Source organism: Lepidochelys kempii, chromosome 16 (assembly GCF_965140265.1).
Source record: "Lepidochelys kempii isolate rLepKem1 chromosome 16, rLepKem1.hap2, whole genome shotgun sequence".
Classification (NCBI taxonomy): domain Eukaryota; kingdom Metazoa; phylum Chordata; order Testudines; family Cheloniidae; genus Lepidochelys; species Lepidochelys kempii.
The window spans coordinates 25,598,677-25,614,410 of record NC_133271.1 but is presented as its reverse complement, the minus strand read 5'-3'; the positions used below and the strand labels follow the sequence as shown (position 1 = coordinate 25,614,410).

Sequence of the window (15,734 nt, the reverse complement as noted above, 5' to 3'; positions counted from 1 at the left end):
CCTTCTATTTTCCCACAAATGGACTGTACGATTGCTCTTAACCTCTTATGAAACTTTTCTCTGAGTGCCAAGTATTATTACAGCAGCATTTTCTTCCAAACCATACATGCCGACAGAAACTGAGTCGTGAAGGTCACTGAAGGAAGGAGCATTGTGTGATTCTCCTTTAAAAGACATGGAATTCTTGAAAAATGCAACAACATCCTACTCTTGTTATATTCAGGCAATTTCACACTAATGAATAAAAAGGCTGAAAATAACAGCCTAAAAGCCAGTTGCTGTTTTTTAAGTACATGGCAAAGGCCTTGCATGTATATCCCCACAAAGGCTTCTAGGTTTGATTTTTCTTAAACCAAGTTAGAATTTCTTGAACTGTACCCAACCTACTGCTGCCAAGTAATTAATAAAACTGCCACTCATGCCTCTCTGCCCTGTCACTGAACTGAGGGAACAGTGTAAATTTAAGGAAGATTGTAACAGTAAGACATGGAGGATCAATTGGAATATCACATCCATCATCATGTCTAGGAAGGCTTGAGGATGTAGTATATCAGAGTGACCCTTGTTCTTAGAAGCCACAGTTTACACAAAGTACACTGCTTCTGGACAAAAACATAGAAGTTTATTCATTAACTTCCTCTCTTCTGAACCACATTGGCCATATCCCCCCTAATCTTATCTGTTCGTGTGCAATGTTTTCCTGATGCTCTACACAATAGTAGGTTTGGAGAAAGTACTTAAAAATACTCTCAAGCCCAGATGATCCCCAAAATTTGCCCAGCTAAGGGGCTCCACTGACCCCCTGTCAGAGGCCCAAGGAGTGTACTTTAGTTACATAAAGCAGCCAGCAGCCACCTGTCTTTAAGATGGGTTGCGGCCCACAGAGATAATCGGTCCCAGTTTACTATCTTCCACCTTGAACTAAGCAGTCTCTCTACAGATTGAGACTTGCAGACTTTGCGAACAGCACCTTAATAATGAAGCTGAGGGCAGTGCAGATGACCATGCTCTAACAGCAGTAGATATAGCAGGGAGAGCTGAGCAGCACAGAGACGCTGATCCGAGGAAAGAGCTTTATGAGTGACAAGCAAACAGAGAGAAGGCATGAAAGGAGTAAAAGTCTCATTTCAACTCTATTATCTAAGGATGCTTACCGGCAAATACCATAGGATTACTGCCAAGTGCTTTCTGATAAGCCATCTCAATACTATCCTCACCTATGCCCAGGAAGGATGACATCAAATTTAGCATCGTCTGATGGAACGATTCCTTTATTACCTTTAAAGCTTTTCCACCTTTATCTGAGCAATACATTTTGCCTTATTTCTGAGTTTTCTCTGCTGTGTTTGTATCACTGGCCACAAGGTTAAAAACCCTGTCTTTGCTTTTTGTTTCAGACATCAAAATTCCAGGATCAGCTTCAACCTGAGTCTGTCAGTCTAAAAAGTTGAAAGTCCAACATTCTTTCATTTTATACCCAACAAGGAATATTGGATAGGAAACCAGTAATAATCAGTCAATGGTTATTAGTAATAATTTCTGAATTCCAAGTACAAATCTATTATGAGAGGCTCATTTCTACACCACCTACAAAATTTGCAGCTCATCTGAAAATAACTAAATTATTAACAAAATGTAAAATAAAAATAAGCCCCCCCAAACCTTCTCTTAAAATATTTTTGCCAATACCTTGCAAATGAAGTGTGAATGAATATCTATACTCCTGAAAGACAACAGGAATAGAACAGCTAGATCATTAGCAGCCAATAAGATAAAGTAAGGTAAGGAGCAGTTTAGCAATATTTTGGTATAGCATGTCTAGCTTGAAGTGCTAAATTTAATCTATTTTCAAAGCCTGACAATCTGGCACCTTTCACCAGCACTGAATTCACTTTTAAAAAAGAAAGTATGCTGTGATTTCACATACTCTCTACTCTTCAAACAGGCATCACACACAATAATCAGGGAGTGTGTGTTATTGGCTAAATTTATCCGCTACAGTGCAACAATAAGAGATCCAAATGAGCCTGATTTTCCCAACCATATACTGAGTGATACCTTGCTCTGCAAGTAGTCTCTCTGAAATCAATGGGACCAAGTATGAGAAAGTTACTACTCTGCACAAGAAAGGGTAGCAGGATCTGGCCCAAAGCAAGAGGCTTTAATGTGTAATATTAATGTAAATTATTGGCCTCTCACAAATCACTTGACGAGCAAAAATCTGTATTCTGCATACAGAAAATATCAGATTTTCAATTCAGAGAAATTCCTTGAAGGAATTTTATCAATTGTTTAAAAGTGTTAGTATTTTTATCTGACCACTGATGCTGAGAAAGAAAAGGAGCATAGCTGCCATAATTGAATGAGAAAGAGCAATAATGAATTCCCTGGGGTTTTTTGTTGGAATATTGCCATGGTTTAACTCACATGAATTTCCACATTCCTTTACTTTGCCTTGCCTCTTTCAGCACCTTCTATATCTAGAGTTACTTTAGATCAGAAAGCTCCCTGTAGAGCACCCCTGGGCACTTTACCTGAACCAGAGAACTTGACGGCTGCGTAACAAGGAGTCTATGAGCTCACTAAAATAGGAGCCAGTCTAAAAGAACTCACGTCAAAAATTTGCAGAGCAATTAGAGGTGGCAGCACCATGAATCTCACAGAATCAGAGAGCAAGAAAACACAGCAGTAGAGACAACACTAGCTATATGATGCTTCCAGCTTGTGTAAGAAACTCAACACATGCATACCTTGCATCTGGGAGTGAGCCTCTCAAGCCCAGGTCCTCAGACTGGTGGTAGCAGAGCTCACACTAATGCTTTAAAAGTATCTAAAAGTAGCTTTGCAGACATTGTTTTGATGTCATGGCTTAGGCCGGAGCTCAAGCTCTCAAGTCCACATCACACACCTGGCTTCAGAGCCCAAGCCGCAACACCTATGCATCAATTTTTTGAGCACTAGCGCAAGACCTGCTCACATGAGTCTGAAGACCCAGGCTGGAGGCTCACACTCAGATGCAGTGTAACCCTTATGGTTTCCATTCTCACTGCTGAGAGGTTTAGGAGAGAAGGTCCCCACCAAGCACAAATCTCAGATTATGTGCTACATCGCAGCTCAGAGCTCTCCCAGAGACAACTCTAAACATTGACCGTGTCCCTAAGCTTGTAACTATGGGGTTAATTTCAACACCAATAAAAAGTAAATTTTCAAAAACAGAAGGGGTAACTCCTAAGACACCAGAAACTGTCCCACAGAATATGGATCTTCAGGTCACAGGTTCTCCAGTAAGGGAGGGAGAATGTCTAGAAGAATCACATCCCACAAGGCTCTGTTATAATTTATGGATCCTTTTTTGTTTGCTTTTGATTTTTGCTTTTCATTCCACTCTATTCTTTGCTGATTAGGCCTCAGCTGGAGTATTGTGTCCAGCTCTGGGTGCCACATGTCAGGAAAGATGTGGACAAATTGGAGAAAGTCCAGAGAAGAGCAACAAAAAAGATTAAAGGTCTAGAAATCATTACCTATGAGGGAAGATTGAAAAAATTGGGTTTGTTTAGTCTGGAGAAGAGAAGACTGAGAGGCGACATGACAACCGTTTCCAAGTACATAAAAGGTCATTACAAGGAGGAGAGAGAAGAATTGTTGCTTCTTAACCTCTGAACATAGGACAAGAAACAATGGGATTAAATTGCAGCAAGGGAGGTTTAGGTTAGACATTAGGAAAAACTTCCTAACTGTCAGGGTGGTTAAGCACTGGAATAAATTGCCTAGGGAGGTTGTGGAATCTCCATCATTGGAGATTTTTAAGAGCAGGTTAGACAAACACCTGTCAGGGACGGTCTAGAGCAGTGCTTCTCAAGCTATCTGATGTGGGGAACCAGCAATTTTTTTTCCAATGTGCGCGCAAACCGGCAGCCGATGGCTCGCAGGCCGGACCACCACTTTGAGTAGCACTGGTCTAGATAATACTTAGTCCTGCCATGAGTGCAGGGGACTGGACTAGATGACCTCTCAAGGTCCCTTCCAGTCCTATGATTCTATATGGAAATGAAGCATCTAAACCCCTCTTGCTTCAACGGAACAAAGAATAATTGTACTCCTAATTTTTTAGCTCCCTGTAAAGAATTGTTCTCAAAGGAGTATCATGGCCATAAGATGGTGTAGTTTTCCCATTGGACCCCTCCTCTCAGTCAATCTGAATTCAAGGGCCAAATGAAAACAGGAGATTCATTTTAAGATTAAGCTTCCTCAAGTTGCCCTACCACTGCAATTCTCATGAAAGAGAGAAGCATGACAAGTAGAGATCTCAGGAAGGTGGTTAAATCACCCACAAAGCCAGGTATCAGAAAAAACATAAAAGAGTTCAAGTTAACACAACCTTAAACCTGTTAAGGATTATCAGTATAGCTGATTTGATAAGCATTTTATTTTTAATCTCGAAAATGTGCTCGGGACAAAACGCTTATGTCAGGCTCCAGCACAAAGCAATTGCTCCAACTGTGGAGACAGACTGTAGGCCCAGGGAAACAGTGGTTTATAAAAGAAACGCTGACACTGCCTTAACCAGAGCAGCAAAAGAATGTCACTGAAATGAGTTCACTGCGAAGAGTCTAATCTCACAAACCGGAATGACATTCCAATAGCATTGTGCACATCTACAGGTCTCCCTTTACAGGCAGACATAGGACATAGATCCGTAAGTACAGAGAAGCAGTTAGCATGGAAGATAATGTACTCCAGCCAGAGGTTATAGTGACCCTTATAAGGGTGCAGTGTGTATTTATTTACACAGCTTACATCATTCACTGGGGATTCAAACAGAAATGTATAGTTACATTTATTGGACCAGCATGGCTCTTTGAAAATAGAATTTGAAACCTTCAAGCAGAAGCAATGACCTTAACAGTCTCATATGATACATGTTACTAAAAACTGTCTGCAGCTGGACTTGGAAAGCAGAAGGAGATTCTCATGCCTAACTGTCAGCTAATCTGTTCACTGTATAACTATAGCCAAGTTTGGTCAGGGCCTTGGCCTTCTAATGTTAAGCAGGACATAAGGATCATTACACAAAACATGATAACATCCACAGAATTTAAACAGTTCCGCAGAATTCTATTAAATGAGGAATCATGTAGCCCAAAAGTCTTACAGAATTCCTGAGTCCAAACAAGTGTATTATTTTGTCTATAAAATCTCTACAGATAAAACAAATTTGGGAATACAGACCAGCCTATGACAGGTTTCAGAGTAGCAGCCGTGTTAATCTGTATTGTAAAAAAGAAAAGGAGTACTTGTGGCACCTTAGAGACTAACAAATTTATTAGAGCATAAAGCTATGTATTTTTGCAGCATGAGATACCTAGACAGAATCTGATCTCCAGCTTTGTATTTCTTCAGCACGAGGCAAGGTCACTTGCTGGTTTAAACTAGTGTAAATGGTGTATTCTCTGTAACTTGGAATCTTTAAATCATGATTTGAGGACTTCAGGTAACTCAGCCAGTGGCTATTGGCCTATTACAGGAATGGGTGGGTGAGGTTTGTGGCCTGCAACGTGCAGGAGGTCAAACTAGATGATCATGATGGTCCCTTCTGGCCTTAAAGTCTATGAGAAAGTTATAATTGTTGCCCCTTGCACCACCTGCATTTTAATTTTTCAATTTTTTTATACTACCTTAATTTAAAACAAACAAAACTGCAAAGGTGAACACTGTAAAATCTACAGCTACCAAAATCCAATTTCATGTGAAACTTTATCAGATTTTTCAAACATATAAGGTAGTACAGCGCTTGTTTATTGATACTTGTTTTCAATCTCTAAACTAGGATCACCAGTGCTTGGAACTTACCTATTCCAAACCATAAAAGTCTAAAACAGTATGTGCACTCACAAACAAATAGGATAAAGAAAGGAGGAAGATTGAGACTGGAATGTAAATCAAATGAAGGGGAAGTAATAAAGTGCCAGATTCTAGCATCAATGTGATATCTGACAAGCAATGACTGATACACTCCCAGAACACGAAGATCCGAAAATGGAATTTGGTTATTTTGTTGACATAACTCAGTACCCATGAAAAATAAGCTCAGAACAGTCTGGCAACACAGATTTAAGAAAAATGGTCTTATGGTTAAGGAAATAATATAAATTTGAAATCTAGTCACTTTCAACTGAACTTCAATTGCATCGGAGTCTTCTGGCAATTTTTGTAATTTTACAAATGCATTCTCTTTAAAAATATATTTCTTTCCCTTGTTGTTTGGGTGAGTCTATTACACAAGGAGAAATTAATAAAAGTCCCTAAAATATATAGCATGTGAGTAACTTTACACATGTGAGCAGTGCCACTGAACGCAATAGCATTATTTATGTGCAGACAGTTACATGCATACATGTTTGGATGGTTGGAGCATAACCAACTAAATGGAAAAGAGTGAAAGACTATCACTTTGGTATCTAAGCACCATTATCTTAGTGTCTAACTAGGCTCAATTAGTTACTCTCAGATACTTTTTAAATGCTGCCTGAAATATACAGAGAAGGACAGAATACTATTATTAGAAACTACATTTTTTAGCAAGTGCCTCCAATCCCCACACCAGTTAACATGTGTGGGCAACAACTGTCCCATGCATACTGGATTCCTTGGCATAGTGACGTTGTCTATTCATATGTCCATGTCACCCATCACAATATCCAGCACCCAAGCCATGTGTGAAGCATCCCAGGGGTAGCCACCTCATATCTGAAGGGACAGGTGGGTCTCTACCCACTTCTAGATCACACTGCCCCATTGCTTTTCTCCCTCCCTTTGCATGCACAGCTGTCCCTAAGCAGAACATGCAATAGGGTATCATCAATAGCTCGAAAGCTAGTGACAGCTATAATGAACATTGCACATGTGTTTCTATTACAAACACCAACTTTCAGATGCTCAACCCTTCCAGATATTTTGCAGACTGTATTTCTACCCAAGAGTTTTTGTCAAGTTCAAGCAAAAGTGGTCCAGAGTGGTCCACTGTGACAAACAGTGAGAAAAATACTCTCCCATCAATCAAACCAAACATGTGACTAAAACAAAACAGATCCAGCATGAAAACAGCCAGGGGAAGGATGGAAGAGGACATCTGGCCAGAAAATAGATGTGACTGAGAATTGTATGCGCACATTCCAGCGAAAACCGTCTGGCATTTAGCCATGTGATTAGAGACTGAACAAGACTTTCTACACATGCAGTACTCTCAGTATGATGGTAAGACACTTTTACCAATATTGTGCCTGTGGATGAGTTAGGGGTGCAGAGGTCAAGACAGGGCCCCACAGAAATCTAGTCTCATGCACGACAGAGAAAGGTGCTCAGAGATCTCAGGTGCTAAAACAACTTTGCCAGAGAGCAGCATAGGGTGGAGCGCTGCAGGCAGAGAGCGGGGAGCTAGCGCGGGGATGCTGCCGCATGCCCGGGGGACCTCATGAAGGGGCCCGTGCTTCACAGGGCACGCACCTTGCCCGCGATGGCATATGCCGGGGTGCCTGGCCCAAGACTTCCAGGTTCTGGAGTTTCCTCCTCATCTTTTGAAACGCCAGCAACAAAACCAGCCCCGATGCGACGGCGGCGCGCCCTGCGGACCCTGACGGCACGGGGCGGGGCTCGGCCCTCAGGGGCGGGCACCGTGCAGGTGCGGGGAACCGGGTACCAGGGGCTACGCTGCCTGGCACCGCCGGGCTACGTGAGGAGCGGCCTGGGCCCACCGCCGGGAGACCCAGGCCTAGGCAGCGGCTGGCCGCCAGGCGAGGCCCAGGCCCAGAGGGGGTGCAGGCAGGCTCAGGCCCGGGACGGGGGAGAACAAGCCCAGGCCAGGCGGGGGGGAGCGGCCGCTGGGTCTGGAGGGCTCGGGGCGCCTCGGGGACCGGAGACCCCCAGATGCGGAAGAGACGCGCGGGGTCTGACCTGGCGACACGAACCGGACCTACCCGAGCCGCCGCCGCTGCCGCCTCCTCCGGCCGGGCCTCGGCCGCCGCCGCCCCCACCACGTGACCCAGGCCGGAGGGGAGGGGGCCGGGAGAGTCTTCCGGGTCAGAGGAAGATGCGCTTCCGGGGCCCCGGCGGCGGCGGCTGCTCCGGCGGCGGCCGCGGCGGCTCGCGGTGGGTTCGTGAAGAAACCGGGCAGGGGCAGGAGCCCCGGAAGAAGATGTCTGGAGGGGTACTTCCGGTTCCGGTGTCCCCCGGCCAACGCCTCCGCCCGGGGCTGGATCCGGAGAGTGGCTCCTTCCCCACACTGGGCGAGTAAGATGCGAGGTGGGGACAACGTGGGGGCGGCGGCGGCTAGGGAGCGGAGGCGGAGGCGGGGGTAGCGTGAGGAGTAAGGAGGTGAGTGGGGAGAGGAGGAAGCTGCGGGAGGGGAGGGTGAGCCGGGTCGGGTCGGGAGGGGAGGGGATAGCCCGTGGGGTGAACAGGGAAGGGGAGCCTGGGGCGCGTAGCACTCAGCCCCTCTTGTGATGGGTGGATTTTTAGACCATTTTTCCTCAGGGTCATGAACCAACTACTAAGCCGGGGGGGGGGGCTGAGGAAGAGACTTCCTATGTGGGCGAATAATCCCATGACTGTCCCCTATGGGACTTTTTGCTTTTCCCTCTAGCAGCTGATAGCGTGAATGTCAGACCCAGGACATTGGTCTACATGGCCACGGGGCTGATCAGGTTTCATCCTTTTACATAGTGGAATTACATAAAGTAAAAACTAGGAAAGCTCTAATAGCGCATCAGCTGAAATTACTTGTACGAGCAAGGGAGTAAAATGATGCTACCCTTGTTATCGGTTGCAAAGCCCCAAAGAAGGATGGAGCCAAATGCAGGTAGGCAGGTGCTTTGGGGCCTCTGCAGGCCTAGTATTTTATAAATTGGAGAGGAATTCTGACTACCCCCCATTAGTCTTCCAATACTGTTCTTCCTCGGTATTGGGAAAAATGTTTTTCAAAACACATGTATAGTAGTCTGGACATAAACACAGTTAATTACTTTCAAATCATTTTTCTTTCTTTAAAGACATTTTAAAGTTGTAAGGCAAACAAGCCTTTTGCTAATCATGGCCTTCTCTTTCCTTAGATAATTCATCCAGAATCTTTTAAACTGGTATCACATTGAGCAATTTACAGAAACCTTCTCGGTGATGCTTGAACAAGAAAACTAAGGTACCATATCTAGTTAATTTTGAAATGTCTCTGTTGAACTAAACTGGAGAAGTACGACTCCTCTGTTAGACCTAACCTGTTTTGAACAGGAGTCACATCTGCCTGTCAGCTGGAAGGATGACGGCTGTGACACATGATATTGAGTGGAAATAGAATGTAGAACTCAAAAAGGAACCTTTCAAAATCCTGTTGTAGATATAGTATGTTACAAACTGGTAAATATGTCTGATAATACAAGAGGGCTAACCAGAAAACCTCCTTGCTGTTGAGAAATTGGAGGTACGAATGTCAGCTGGGCAGTGGATACTGAAATCTTTGATTATCAGCATCTACATGGTTTTAAGTGCTAAAAAATTCTTTGCATTGAACTGTTGCTTTGCATTCTCATTCATCTGATCCCCTAGCTGTGGCTCCATTTCCCAGAGATAATAGGGGATAATTGGTTCATATCCAAGTGGATAGTGTTTCCATTTATCCTCCTAAACTCCACAGCTTTTTCTGTTTTCAAACCATCTGTAATCTTTCAGTGAAGGTGGTGTGGATTGGGGTAGGTGGGGTTTTGTTGTTGTTTCACCAAGCCTTCTGGGAGCTTAAATCTCCTGTGATTCCTTCATTTCCTGCAATCCCAATTCATAGCCAGGGCTGCGTGAACAACAACTTATAGAAAACCATGGTTGTCTTAGACCATGTCTACATTAGAAGTGTTTTATAGAGGTGTTAAAGGTATCTGACAGTGTGCCTTTCAGAACCTCCTCATTGTAAATGACAGGTTGGTGAAGATAGTCCCTTCCATTGTGACTATATCTGGTCTAAAAAATGAAGTTCAGTACTAGAATTCTGCGCATTTTAGATGTGTAACAGGCTGTATTTTATTTAGAAATACCACCATGTGAGCAGGAGGTGTTGACGGTGGAAGAATTTTAACTATTTTTCTTAGTTTGATTCATAGACCATATTTCTTCTATTAAGTACATTAATTTAAGAAGCTTGTTTTAATATTACACTGTCCTCTCTGACAGGTGCTTCAGTGTAACACTGAGAGATCAACTGCCTATGGAACTTGTTCATACATTAAAGCAAAAAAATTGCTAAAGCTAAAGGGACATTGAAGGGTCAAATTGAGCCAAAAACTTTTGTTTTTGTTAATACAAAAGCAAACTTCTACAAAAGTTTAAACCAGTAGAAATATTTCTATGGTTTTATTTTAAATTCCAAAGAAATAGTGTATCTATATAACTATAATATTTTAAATAAACGTTCTACTGTACTGTTGGGGACATTGCAACATTATACTAGTGCATGAGAATTAGAATATGAAATAGACTAGAAATTGATTAAGTTACTTTCACTGTCCAAGTTGTGTGATATGTGAAAAAGTAAATATCATTAAGATATTCAAAGTAACTTAACTTTTAAAATTCTTTCATTTTAATAGTATTGGGTGTTTTTATTAACATAAGAAAATGTTTTGTAAAATATGTATGTTTAACCTGTACTGTTGGCCCCTTTTTAATTTGCATGATTAAATCCATTAGTTTTCTCATATACTGTTTCTTTATTTTTGTTTGCTTTTGTTCTTTAGATCTGCCAAAATGTCCGAAAGATCAGATATCCTTCACTTCAAGTTTGACAATTATGGAGATTCAATGTTACAAAAAATGAACAAACTGAGGGAAGACAATAAGTTTTGTGATGTTGTAGTTCACATAGACAATGTTGAGGTTCATGGGCATAAAATTGTGTTTGCTGCAGGCTCCCCCTTTTTAAGGGATCAGTTTTTGTTGAATGACTCCAGAGAGGTTAAAATCTCCATTCTGCAGAGTTCAGAAGTGGGGAGGCAGTTGCTTTTGTCCTGCTACAGTGGCATTCTGGAGTTTCCTGAGATGGAGCTGGTAAATTACTTGACTGCTGCAAGCTTTCTTCAGATGAGCCACATTGTGGAACGATGTACACAGGCTCTCTGGAAGTTTATAAAACCTAAGAAGCCATTGGAGAGCAAGGAGGATTGTGAACAGCAAAGCGATTCTTCTGAGTTGAAAGAACACCAAGAAGATGAGGACTCTCTGCAACAGGATTCACTATGTATTCAAACCTCAGAAGACAGCATGGACATGGAAGATAGTGACATTCAGATTGTCAAGGTGGAGTCTATTGGGGAGGTGTCTGAGGTTAGAAATAAAAAAGATCAAACCCAGTTTATTTCTTCTGAACAAACTGCTTTACATTCATCAGAGCCTCAGCACTTTTTAATCAATTCCACTGTGGAAAACAGAACGAGTGAAACAGAACAAAATCATCTCCACAACTATGCCCTTTCTTACACTGGCAGTGACAGTTTCATCATGGCCTCTAAAGACATGTTTGGTCCTAACAATAGAGGTATAGACAAAGGTCTCCAATGGCACCACCAGTGTCCCAAGTGTACCAGAGTATTCCGGCACTTGGAAAACTATGCTAATCATTTAAAAATGCATAAACTGTTCATGTGTCTGCTGTGCGGGAAGACGTTCACTCAGAAAGGCAATCTCCACCGACACATGAGAGTGCATGCAGGGATCAAACCTTTTCAGTGCAAGATCTGTGGGAAAACCTTCTCTCAGAAATGTTCTTTACAGGACCATCTAAACCTGCACAGTGGAGACAAGCCTCATAAATGTAACTATTGTGACATGGTCTTTGCACATAAACCTGTTCTGAGGAAACACCTTAAACAGTTACATGGAAAAAATAGTTTTGACAATGCCAATGAAAGAAATGTTCAAGATATAACGGTGGACTTTGATTCTTTCAGCTGTAGCACTGCTACAGACAGTAAGGTCTGTCAACAAGCTGATGCAAGCCAGATACTGGATGCAGGGAAATTGGCTCAGGCTGTGCTCAATTTAAGGAGTGATAGCACCTGTGTCAATTAAGCATTCCAAGCAGCCCTTTGTAGGCATCATGAAGAAAGAAACAAAAGGTTGGATTTGGGCTTTCACCAAAGCAGATGGTATGCCCTGAAAGGCTGTGTACAGATTGAATTACAAAATCTAGCAGGTTGTCAGCCTTCATTCTAGTCTTATTTTCTGTGACTAGCAATCCTCATACAGGGTTTCTGTCTGTGTCCCTACTGGTGAGCATGGGTTTAAATTTTGGATTTGTTACATTTTGGATCATTTAATCTAATTTGGAGACATGGGACTGTCACCTTTTGAAGAACTCTTGCTGTGGGCAGTCACCAGTTAAACTATGCTGTACAGTTAAAGGCCTGTTTATGTCTGGGCAGATAGAAGAAACAACCAAGAGGATGAGTCTATGAGATAAAACCTGACTTTTTCAAAAAGCACTGGATAACTGAGAGTTATGTAGTTCAACTGCTAATTTGTTTGTCTGTTAAAACTTCAGTTATTTGCCTTTCAATCTTACCCAAATCCCTAAAGTTAAAATTAAATACTTTTTTCCATGTGTCACTTTTTTGTCCCTTCTAAACTATGTAATTGAATTTTCTCTGCTAATCAGCCCTACTCCAACCGATAGCAACTTTCAGGATTATTAACATGGATGTATGTTTATAAAGAGCTAAAGCCCTGAATGATCTAGGTGGGTCAGGTAGTGATTACATGGTACTGTTTCTAAAGAAAATAAATTGAAGATCTTTAGAATATGAGGCTGATTGCCTAAAGTCAGGGTATGAGTTATTCATTGATGTAGGGCTACTGAGGGTGTGCTTTCACAGCATAATTAGTTCAGGTAATAACTGGAATACTACCCCTAGCTCAACTCCCATCCACACACTGAATTCTCTAGCTCAAGTTAAGTGGTGCTTTAAACTCTAGCTAACTAGTTGGGAGGGGGGAGGAGTTTGAAACTTAAGTGATGTTGATGCTAAAGCTAGTAACTCTGGGGATGCAACAACTTGAGTTACAACAAGCATGTAGAGGACAACAAGAGAATAAATAATACCAGTGTGGATTTCTCAAAAATCATGCCAAACCAAACTAATTTCCTTCATTGACAGGGTTACTGTCCTAGTGGTTAGGGGAAGCAGTAGATGTATCTTCCCCCATAGCAGTATCTTGATTTTCAGTAAGGCTTTTGACTTAGTCTCACGTGATTTTTTTCATAAGAAAACTAAGGAAATGTGGACCAGATGAAGTTACTATAAGGTGGATGCATAACTGGTGGAAAGACTGTATTCAAAGAGTAGTTATCAGTGGTAGCTGTCCAACTGGGAGGCAGTATCTAGTGGGGTCCTGCAGGAGTCTTTCTTTCGTCCAGTACTACTCAAAATTTTCATTAAAGACTTGGATAATATAGTGTAGAATGTGCTTCTTAAATGTGAGGATTACCACAAAACTGGCAGGGATTGTTAACACTTTGGAGGATCAGATCAGAATTCAAAATAATCTTGCCAAATTGGAGAATTGGTCTGAAATCAACAAGATGAAATCCAGTAAAGTCAAGTGAAAATTTACGAATAAAAAATCAAAAGCACAAATATAAAACTGGGAATAACTGGCTAGGAAATGCTGTTGAAAATGATCCAGTAGTTATAGTGGATCACAAATTTAATGAATCAACAATGTGATGCAGTTACAAAAAAGGTAAATATCTTTCTGGAGTGTATTAACAGGAGTCTCGTATGTAACACACGGGAGGTAATTGTCTCACTTCACTCAGCAGTGATGAGGCCTCTGTTGGAGTACTATGTCCAGTTCTGAACATCTCACTTTAGAAAAGAGGAGGACAAGAGAGCAACAAAAATTACAGAAGGTTTAGAAAACCTGACCTATGAGGAAAGGTTAAAAAAGGGGGGGGGGCACGTTTAGTCTTGAGAAAAGAAGACTGATGGGGGGATGTGATCATAGTTTTTAAATGTGTTGAGAGATGTTATTGAGAATAATGTCCACTTGAAGGTAGAATAAAAAGTAATCTGCATGCAGCAAGGGAGATCTAGGTTAGATATTAGGGAAATTTTCTAAATATAAGCTGCAATGAAATAGACTTCCAAGGAAGGTTGTGGAATTCCCATCACTGGAAGTTTTAAGAACAGGTTAGACAAACACCTGTCACAAATGTTCTAGGAGGTTTACTTGGTCCTGTCTGAGCACAGAGGGATGGACTAAGTGATCTTTCGGGGTCCCTTTCTGCCCTACAATTCTATATTGTAACTCAACAGCAACTCATCAAATCAGGCTGTGAAACTCCCATTTTGCTTTGAAGTGTGGTTGCTCTCACTCAGGCTAGGCTAGCTTGAATGCAGTAACTGAAGTACGCTAACTTGTAGTGAAGACAAGCCACTGAAGAATCCCCTATCACTGTATGTACTAAGACATGGTAAAGACTTCAAAATAAAAGTATTGTTCTGTCTCCTATAAACATTGCTTCACATAAACCACAGTAATTGCGACCTTCATATTTGGTTTTAAAGCAAAGCTGGAGTGGGGAATATTGCTTTATGGCATTGTGAAAACAATCTGTTTCAGCAGCTGAAATGTATAATTCCATGTTTTGTTTTGTTTTTTTAAACTCTTCCTAGAGCTCTACTAGGAGCCATGTATGTCAGTTAACCGGGGGTGAGAACTGCCATACTGATGCAAACTCTATATAAAGTTAGATCATAGTCTCTGTTCCTAAAAGTATGCACTTCATCTTGAAAAGTAGACTTGAATTTAGCTACCATCCTACATAGCTCATGAATCTTAGAGCTTTACAAGGTAAGAGTTTAGAGTAAGATACAGTGTCACTGGCTGTAGATTAATACATCAGTTATTGATTGTGCTCAGCAATAGCTCTTTTACACATCTTTGAACATCAGACCTAGAGGGAACGGAATGTTAACTGGGGGTTGAGATTATGCTGTACTTGTTTTGAAAAGCGTCATGGAAGTTTTCATCTAGATGGTTGCCATCCTAGTTAGAGTGAAAGGACCATGCTTTAATATCTCATCTGAAGAATACCATTTACAGAAGAGCAGCACTCTTACTGAACTGAAATGCAGTATGGTCTAATAATCTACTGCTTGACCCTTGGTAAAGAACTGCTTTTTAAATTTGGATCAAGTATTACTTCTAATGCAGCTGTTTAAGTCTAGTACTGTAACAATGCTAAACTAAAAGTATGACCAAAGCATTTTATTGCAGAAAATAATGTATATTTCATTATCAAAAGATAGCTTGGGTCTTGAGAAAAGGGGCATACAAAAGTCAGAAGTTCCCAAAACAAGCATTGCAGTGAATGAAGTGTTAATGTTGCAAAATGTTATGAAAGGACACAATCACCTTTTCAGGTAAAAAGGTTTAAATGGCTATATTTGACTGTCGTGTACAGTTTTGGAATAAGTAATGGCAATGGGGAGGAGGAAACAAATAGCAGATTAATTTAGTTCTGAAATGTAACTATTTAGGAAAGTATTTCGTTCAGAATCTTGGTTCAAAGACCGCTTGCATGGAAAAATAAACTAAACCTGCTTACAGAATCATCTTGAGCTGTTACCCCATGATGGTTATGTCTGAAATATTGCATGTGGATCTGATTTCAGGCAGAATCTTCTATATTCAAACAT

The 15,734-nt window shown here is 41.5% G+C and overlaps 2 protein-coding genes across 9 annotated transcripts in view; one reads left to right on the top strand and one right to left on the bottom strand.

Moving 5' to 3' along the window:
* RABGAP1 (RAB GTPase activating protein 1) overlaps nucleotides 1–8,198 on the bottom strand; it is a 130,556-nt gene extending 122,358 nt beyond the window's left edge. For 4 of the 6 annotated variants that reach the window (XM_073314399.1, XM_073314403.1, XM_073314402.1 and 1 more), the window contains exon 1: nucleotides 7,974–8,198. The gene's annotated coding sequence lies outside the window, so the exon portion shown is untranslated. Of the gene's footprint in view, nucleotides 1–7,503; nucleotides 7,871–7,950 lie in introns of those variants that run through there. The other 2 variants (XM_073314400.1, XM_073314401.1) reach the window with 2 other exon arrangements.
* On the top strand, nucleotides 7,873–13,898 carry ZBTB26 (zinc finger and BTB domain containing 26). 3 transcript variants are annotated; one of them, XM_073314410.1, is made up of 3 exons: nucleotides 7,873–8,298; nucleotides 9,105–9,190; nucleotides 10,773–13,898. In XM_073314410.1, exon 3 carries the CDS (start codon nucleotides 10,783–10,785, stop codon nucleotides 12,100–12,102), a length of 1,320 nt encoding a protein of 439 aa, XP_073170511.1. In that variant the 5' UTR covers nucleotides 7,873–8,298; nucleotides 9,105–9,190; nucleotides 10,773–10,782; the 3' UTR covers nucleotides 12,103–13,898. The 3 variants fall into 3 exon arrangements, with proteins under 3 accessions (XP_073170511.1, XP_073170510.1, XP_073170512.1); XM_073314409.1 differs by having other exon boundaries at nucleotides 7,873–8,370; XM_073314411.1 differs by lacking the exon at nucleotides 7,873–8,298 and adding an exon at nucleotides 8,559–8,854.
* Nucleotides 13,899–15,734: the final 1,836 nt, after the last annotated feature.